The sequence below is a fragment of the Suillus clintonianus genome, assembly GCF_016758775.1.
Source record: "Suillus clintonianus strain FC179 chromosome Unknown DEU56scaffold_193, whole genome shotgun sequence".
NCBI lineage: Eukaryota > Fungi > Basidiomycota > Agaricomycetes > Boletales > Suillaceae > Suillus > Suillus clintonianus.
Genome location: NW_024539417.1, coordinates 1 through 8,322, shown reverse-complemented (window position 1 = coordinate 8,322; position 8,322 = coordinate 1). Strand labels below are relative to the sequence as shown.

The 8,322-nt window shown below is 47.3% G+C and overlaps 3 protein-coding genes across 3 annotated transcripts; all 3 read left to right on the top strand.

Moving 5' to 3' along the window:
* Window positions 1-227: 227 nt before the first annotated feature.
* DEU56DRAFT_762168 (uncharacterized protein) lies at window positions 228-953 on the top strand (the record flags this gene model as incomplete). Its single annotated transcript, XM_041350646.1, has 5 exons — window positions 228-373; window positions 432-503; window positions 559-642; window positions 730-749; window positions 820-953. 5 exons carry the CDS (start codon window positions 228-230, stop codon window positions 951-953), a joined length of 456 nt encoding a protein of 151 aa, XP_041201008.1.
* Window positions 921-2,770, top strand: DEU56DRAFT_985335 (uncharacterized protein). The gene is made up of 8 exons (XM_041360060.1): window positions 921-1,067; window positions 1,122-1,259; window positions 1,319-1,437; window positions 1,503-1,664; window positions 1,726-1,801; window positions 1,854-1,994; window positions 2,043-2,227; window positions 2,285-2,770. Exons 2-8 carry the CDS (start codon window positions 1,190-1,192, stop codon window positions 2,504-2,506), a joined length of 975 nt encoding a protein of 324 aa, XP_041201007.1. The 5' UTR covers window positions 921-1,067; window positions 1,122-1,189; the 3' UTR covers window positions 2,507-2,770.
* A 1,675-nt stretch (window positions 2,771-4,445) lies between these two features.
* On the top strand, window positions 4,446-5,924 carry DEU56DRAFT_905521 (uncharacterized protein; the record flags this gene model as incomplete). The annotated part of the gene is made up of 7 exons (XM_041356724.1): window positions 4,446-4,515; window positions 4,572-4,690; window positions 4,744-4,905; window positions 4,973-5,048; window positions 5,102-5,233; window positions 5,282-5,466; window positions 5,522-5,924. The coding sequence occupies 7 exons, from the start codon at window positions 4,446-4,448 to the stop codon at window positions 5,768-5,770; spliced, it is 993 nt and encodes a 330-aa protein (XP_041201006.1). The 3' UTR covers window positions 5,771-5,924.
* Between the last annotated feature and the right edge of the window lie 2,398 nt (window positions 5,925-8,322).

The following is an 8,322-nucleotide window of genomic DNA, read 5'->3' as shown; positions in this document are numbered from 1 at the left end:
TTTAGGTCTCGGGAATGACTTCCGTAAATGTTAGAGCATAATGACTACGAAAGTCGTTTGAGAAGACGCCTGCAGAAGAAACGCATTGACAGAATCCGATCCAGAACGGAAGGTACGTATTCATCATGTGTGCACGCTATATATTTTCATTGTGTCCACCATAGCTGCCCCCCATTGTCGAGCTCGTTTCTGGCAATGTCACTACGATGCGTGAGCGTATAATTACTATGTATCGGCAGCACTCGGTCGTCGTGGGCTTTGGGGCCAGCGCGTCAGGGTATTTTTATTTCCCTGTGCAATCATTGTTCGCCCTGGGAGAAAGTACTTCCCAAGAGATGAGCGCTGATCTGAAGAGAAGCTCTCATTTTGACCAGTAAGTAGACATTTATACGCCACGATATATTCGTTCATACGACTCCTTAGTTCCGCAGACTTATGAAGGCCAGGACGCGGAATGTAACAGGAGAAGACTACTCATTCAGTGAGGAGGGCTCGAAGGCCTAGTATGTACGTAATCTTTTCCTCCATTCTCGTCACATTATTCATCATTATATCAAGCGCAGTCAACCCACATAATGGCGGAACAATGAAGACTGTGACACCCTGTGCATCATGCCGTATCATTGGGGGCGAAAATTTGCCGTGTGTGCATGAGGTCGATAAGGTGATCTTCAGTTAGATCCTGCGTTAACGAGATGCGCGAACCGTTGACACTAAATACTAAATCAGGAGTATGCACAAGGAGTGCCGTACGTATGTGTTTACTTAAAATTAGCCTGGGTTTTGGAGCTCACTCTGCATCTCTCTTGTTCCACTTAGGTTGCAGTCAGAAAGAAGGACTGATACATTTGCATCTGACTTATGAAGCAAGTCAACGAGTACCGGAGTATCAAATGGCTTACAGTCTTCCAGAAATATATATTGAGGCTGTGAAGATTGCGCCGAACTTGTGAGATTACGAGACAAGAGACTAGCCCAAGTACGGGTCTGCCAGATCAAATATGTAGAAGAAGTCAATCGTTCGTTACCTTCATCAGCCTATCCGGGATGCGCTGCATGATACACTGGTATGTTGGACCGCCCAAGTATTTTGTATATAATGATATACACGAAGCTGCCAGACGAAGATGCCCACACCTTCGCACACCTGCCAGGCTGTACACAGCTCTAGCATAATATTACTTTTGCCATGGCTTCAACAGGAATCCCGTTGGATGCCGGTTCTATACTGGCAGTGGCGCTGGAAGGCGTTGCATACGGTGAGCATCGCAACGTGTTTGTTCGTCCTATGCCCACTAAGCTAGGGTCACCTCTCCAGGCTTTTCGGTCCTCATGTTTATAGGTACTATCTGGTCTTTGACCTTCAAACAGCGCATGCAGGACGTCAGTCGCCCAATCTCCGTGGTGGCCATCCTGCTGTTCATATTGAGTACCGCGGTTAGCTCTTTTCGCTTCTTGCTTTTTATATCTGACATGGTTATCATATGCTGACATTCCACAAGCACATGGTCGTGACCATCATTCGCGTCGAAGATGGATTGGTGAAATATCGTGACACGTACCCAGGCGGGCCAGTGGCGTTCTTCGCCGATCTCACCCAGCCAACGATGGCGATCCAGCATTCATTATACCTCTTGCAGACTCTACTGGCTGATGGGGTAGTGGTGGGTTCATATTTTACATTCCAGCTTATTCTCTGTGCTTATAACAATTGTCTGGTACAAGATCTATCGCTGTTACGTTGTTTGGCAATCAGTCTTGATCATTGTCCTACCAAGTATGCTGTGGTGCAGCGTAGCAGGTTAGTTCGCAATCATGCTCACGAAGTCGTGTTTTCTGACATTGCATCGAAGTGACTGGTGTTTTTGTAATTTACACCTTTCTCCAAGTCACAAATAACTCCACAGACCTCTTCGCCAACGAGCTTGGACAGCCTGGACAGTGGGTGGCCGCATTCTTTGCCTCGACTATTGCAACAAATTTATTGAGTTCAGGTGAGCACGTTTCCGTGAATGCGGTCTCGAGGCTCTGAACATGTACAGGATTACTAGCATATCGCATCTGGATGATTGAGCGCGATATCTCTACTGTTCGCGCCACGAAGGACACTATGATGCCAATAGTCCGCGTGCTTGTGGATGCTGCTGTTTTGTACTCTGTGGTACTCTTCACGACACTAATCTGTTTCATCTGCTCGAACAATGGGGAGGTTGTCATATTGGATATGGTAATTCCGCCCTAAACATTTATTATCCGAATAGAAAACTGAGCTTCGAATAACTAGATCATGCCGATTATCTCGATTACTTTCTACATGGTCCTTATTCGCATCGCAATCAATAGAAAGAATCGCGATCCCTCGACTATAGGTCCTCTGCAGTCCTTGCAGATCCATATATCACAAATCACGCGCAATGACAGTGCCTCAGTGTACGGAACCAGGAATGAAGACCAGTCATCAATATTAGCTCCGGATGAGTCTGGAAAGGCCTCCGGATCCTTGTGATGTGTAATCATCTGAATGACATCAATGTGGCCTGGACGTCATTTATTTCGCGATTTCCTCTAGAGATCTGTCTGTACTTCTAATTTAACATGTCTTCACGCTTCCACGGTTTTCGTTGTCCTATTTTACCCGTCTCATTGTAGTTATACTCTCCTGTGGCTTCAAAGTGACCGAAGTCTCTTTGAAGATCTGGTCATCACGGTCTCGTATCGCATTATTAGCCTAATACATCTGGGCAAAAAAATTTAATGCAGTATACAACACCCGGATCTTCTCCCTGATCGAGCGACGACTGTCCAGGCAGACATACCTGCCATATATGCGGCGCATGAAAACTCGTGACATCGATTTCGCGGACGACGTGCCCGACGATTTACATCTTTGCTTCCTGACACTGAGGAGAGGGTCGGGACTCGGGATCCAACTTGAAACCCGCCGAACTCGTTTTGTACCTGATCACATAAGACCCTGCCACCTAAAGGCGCACCAGTAAAACTTCAACTTGTACAGCTCAGCACTGTGCACCTTCCAGCAAACACCCATATGTGTCCACCCATAATTCCAACACTTTCTTTCGATGCAGCCGTACCTAGCTGTACCTGTGCCCCGAATGCATCTGTATTTATCACTCTTGACGATTGTCTCTTGATCCACTTGCAGATAAACGTCAATTGCTTCGGTGTTCCCCATATATATCTGGCATCAATAAAGGCTCGTTATTATTGATATTTCTGTATCACACACCATCTCTCCTTCCCTTCTCCTCCAGCATTAATTTCTTCCTCGTTCGTCACTCACCCTTCTCATTCTTGGCATCGTGACTACCGCCCCTCGTCCTTTTCAACATCGCCCTCGCGGTCCCAGTCACTCCAGAGTACAGTCTCATCTCTACCTGATTCAGGAGAACTATAAGTACGATCCACAACGAAAGATACGCAGTAGTTACGGTGTAACATTTCATCGCGTGCATCAGAGTCGTAGCTATCCGTCATTTTTGTGCTCGTTGCTGGTAAGGTCACGACGACTCTTCAGCGTTTAGATGCTCTGTACCGGCGAGACTCGGTCGTCGTGGGATTGAAGGGCCAGCGCAGCGTGATGTAAGCTTGGGACGCGCTAAGGTGAACAACATGTCAAAGTATCTATCTCAAATCCCCCCGCGCCCATTGTCGTCGGTCGCTTGGAGGCCTAGTATATGCGTGGCATTATTATCACAGTCGCGCACATACAAATTGGAATCCATGATGATGCAGACTGTCGATTCTGCTGTATGATTGCAGGCGAAAACTCGCCGCGTGTATACAAGTTGCGATATTCTGTGGGATGCGTAAAATGCTGGGTAACAGTACGCTGGGTATGCGATCGGGAGTGTGCACAAGTAATGGCACTCTGATTGGCCCGCGGATCTGTAGGCTATACCAGTGTCACAATTCAGACATGATGGCATGATCTTATCATGTCATTTGGCTCTTGTTCTCCTATTGACAAGGCCCTAGGCCCTAGGTGTCACATTATATACTACCATTTTCTACCATGTCGGTTTGCATTCAAAGAGTCGGCACGGATACAGTTACGGCGTCACTGAATGCGGTCAGGCGCTGTTAGCATCGCCTGACCCGAACTTGTACAGAAAGAGACTACTAGTAGGTGCCGGTGAGGTCCACCCTGGGGCTGCAACCGAAAAAAAAACTTGGTCTCTGGGCCATGTCCAGACCAAAAAATATTTAACAACTGAAACTAAGTGATATAGAATTGGAAGTCAAGTCTTTCGTTAATTAACAAGTGTCGGATGATCGACCTATCGGTGATGCCATCATGAAACACTGATTTGAACGCCCAAGTCTTTCCACTTAACGATAAATAAATACATGAAGATGCCCACAATCGTAAATCGATGTGCCATCTGGGCTACTATTAGGAAGTTGTAGACATTATTTGCACCATGGCTGCAAAAGGCCTCCCGTTGGATGGCGCTTCTTTACTATCCGTGACTTTGGAGGGCATTGTATACGGTGAGCATCGCAATTAGTTTATTCAACTTACGCCCAAGTCAAGGTCATCTCTTCAGGCTTTTCACTCCTCATGTTTATTGGAACTATCTGGGCTTTGACCTACAGGCAGCGCATACAGGACGTCAGTCGCCCGATTGCCGTAGTGGCCATCCTGCTGCTGATACTGAGTACCGCGGTTAGCATTTCTTGGCTAGTTACATTTCTTGTCATCTGCTGACTTTCTCTAAGCACATAATCGTGAACGCCATCCGTGTTCAATATGGACTAGTGAAGGATCGCGACACGTTCCCGGGCGGGCCACTGGCATTCTTCGGAGACCTCACCCAACCCACGATGACGATAAAGAATGCATTATACGTCTTGCAAACTCTATTGGCTGATGGAGTAGTGGTGGGTCCATATTATATACGCCAGGTTAAACCCTCTGTGCTCATAGAATTGCCTTGTCTATCAAAAGATCTATCGCTGTTTAGTTGTTTGGCGATCCGTCGCGATTATCATCCTACCAAGCATGCTGTGGTGTAGTGTCGCAGGTCAGGATGCAATATTACATATGAAGTCGCATGATCTGATTGTTTCCCTGCAGTGACTGGCACTCTTTCGGTCTACAGTGTTTCGCAAGCCAGCAATAACCCCGGAGATGTCTTCGCCTCGCACCTTTCGAAGTGGATCACGGCATTTATGGCCTCGACTATTGCGACTAACTTGCTAAGTTCAGGTAAGCACATCTCCGTGAGCGCGATGCCGAGGCCCTGAATATGTGCAGGATTACTGGCATACCGCATCTGGACGATTGAACGTGAAACTTCTACAGCTCGCCCCGCGAAGGACACTATGATGCCCGTCGTGCGCGTACTCGTGGACACCGCTGTTCTGTACTCTGTGGTGCTCTTCACGGCGTTAATATGTTTCGCTTGCTCGAACAATGGCGAGGTTGTCATGCTGGACATTGTGATTCCACCTTAAGCATCCTTCATCGAAATAAAACTGACCCTCGAACAAATAGAACATGCCGATCATAGCGATTGCCTTCTACATGGTCCTTATTCGCCTCGCAATCAACAGAAAAATTCGCAGTCAGCTCTCTACTGTGGGGGTGACCAACGAGATGGAACAAGGCAATGTGCGGCAGTATCCCATGCAATCCTTGCAGGTCCATATATCCCAATTCACGCGCAATGAGGATACATCAGTGTTCGGAATAGGGACTCAAGACCAGCCATCGACATTCAAGGAGGAGTCCGGAAAGGGCTAGGACCTTGCCAGCATTACCAAACCGAATTTCGCTTGGGCGCCGTGGATTTCGTGATTTCCCCTAGAGACCTATCTGTATTTGTAATTTAACATACCTTCACGGTTGGACAGTTCCTGTTTTCCCATCTTACCGTTTCCTTGTAGTTATATTCCCCTGTCGCTGCGAAGTGACCGAGGTCTCCGAAAATCTTGTCGCCAATCCCGTAGATATCCCATTAGCGGTATTGAGTACGATAGGTATTATCGACTCCGTCATTTAACTGTAGTAATACAAACACCTGACTGAAAACAAATTGAATAACATGATGTTAAAGAATGGGACGAACTAAAACGGACTACAGACCACAAATAAATGTCCAGGCCAAGGCACCTAAGCAGAGTGATAGCAGCATGCACATGACTCGTGTCAAAAGGTTGGTCTTAAGTAAGATTCCACTATACAGTGGAGAAACCGGGAACGCAAGAGTAGATGTGTTGGAGGCGGCGAAATACCTTTAAGCCGGCGGGAGATGCATCAGGGGGTATTTGAGCCGAGGAGCTCGATGAGGCTCTGAGGATGAAGGGAAGGGCTTGCATGTGTGAGCCGGTATGAGTATGCGCTTAACTAAGTGTAGCTTGCTTACTCGGTAGTAGGGAGGTCGGTCTCAACAGTGGGAGACTGGATCGCAGTGACGCGCTTTGCATATTTGAGGCTGGGGTGGACATAGAGAACTAGGGAGGGAGAAATACTAGTGGAAGTATATATTTAGTTGCTGCGCTATTGTCATTAATGTCGACAGATGAAAGAAGCGTGTTTTTATTTGACGGCAAAGCCTTCTAGCTGATGGTCCCGGGACACGAGGTGATGCAGAATCATAAATGTCAGGACAAATCCTCGAGACAGGCGTTTTCTAAGTTACCGAGAGACTCGTATCGAGGGATTAATTTACCACGATATCTTGCAAAGCAGTCTCGGCTTCCTCGTGGTTGAGAATCAGTGGCAAGCACTTCTACAAGGGGGCTGATTGGCAGTGATGTTCCACCCAGGAGCAAGCCCACTCGGCCAATTTTGTTCGACAATCCTTGTGATACGCTACTTGCAACGATTCAGCGGATGAGACCACGGTGAATTGCACGCGAACCGGCGCTGAAGTGTCTTCATCTACAAGGTTGACAAGCGGTCCAAGAGTGATATCCTTCGAGGCTACGAGTCGGATACCTAGAACGGAGACTATAGTCTCCTCGTGACACAATAGGTGAGAGCAAAGGCACAGTCGAGCGTGCACCAGCTATTAAGTCATATGGCTAAGCCTTGCAGTGTGCACGAGCAGCACAACCAACTTGGGCTAAGACGCAAATTTTGAAGCTGAGACCTCGGACATCCTTCAAGTTGGACTCGTGAGTTGTTGTCTATTGTTGTGCAAAGGCTTTGTACCTGACGAGTCTCTTTCAAATTCAAACTCCGTGCTCTTTCTGCCGGATCCTCCTGAACTAGCACTTACATGTCGACATCTTCTCCATATGTTCTCACATCTGTCTTCGAATTCTGTTCTTCGTGTAATATCAACATTTCCTTCCCCAAATGACACGCCAGTACTTTTTTATCCTCCCATATCCCAAATATGTTTCGTCCTGTTCGACATCGTTCTCGCGTTCCCATCAGCAATCATACGTCTGCATCTGTAACAGCGGCTTGATCCAGTTACCATTACTACTCACGCCTTCTAGACATGAAAGAAGCTTGTTCTTATACGTCGTTAAAGCACCGAGGCCGCCGGGCCACGGGACACGACATCCACAGAATAGAGCACGTCCTCGGGCAGGAGTCCGAAATTCTCCAAGGAGCTCATTTTCGTATGTGAACATACCGACCGCAATTCTCACAGAACGGCAGGACGAGGCGGACTGATTGTCTATTCTGCCGCAATACCCTCGACGCGTGTAATTGAGGATGATGAGGCTATAATCAATATGTGTCGCTAGCGGCTGAAAAGCAGGCGATACCCTACTGATATTCAGCACAGATATCTTGTCTTTGAGACGAGGCCGTGCCCTTGTTGTAACGAAAGCCCGGCGCTATTCCCATGTCCGAATCATTCCCAGAATATGCCAGTATGTCAGTTCAGTGGGACACTGACCGTTACTAAACCAACAAAATGTGAGGATGGTGTTCTATGATCTTCAATGGGAGATGCGCGAAGCATTGAGTAACACTACGCTAAATATGGTGTCCAATCATAAAACCTCAAATAGTGCTGCACGTATGAGTTCGCTTGAGAATCTTCAGAACTATGAAGTTTTCACTCCGTGATGCGGGCTGCCTAGTAGGTTCACTGCCATATCGTTCATGCTCTGTCATTTGATTTGTATCTAGTACTGTAGACTTAGCTGTGCGGGTAGATCAGCAATTGTTATAGATTACAGAAACATAGACCGCCGGGGCTCACGGGTTGCATACGGCATGGTGGACCCTGGCGCGGCCTAGGCATCGAGCCCATTGATCACCGTTGTGATGTAACAGTCGTTGATCATCCACCTGGGCTTCCCATTAAGTAAGCCTTACTATAGTGGTTT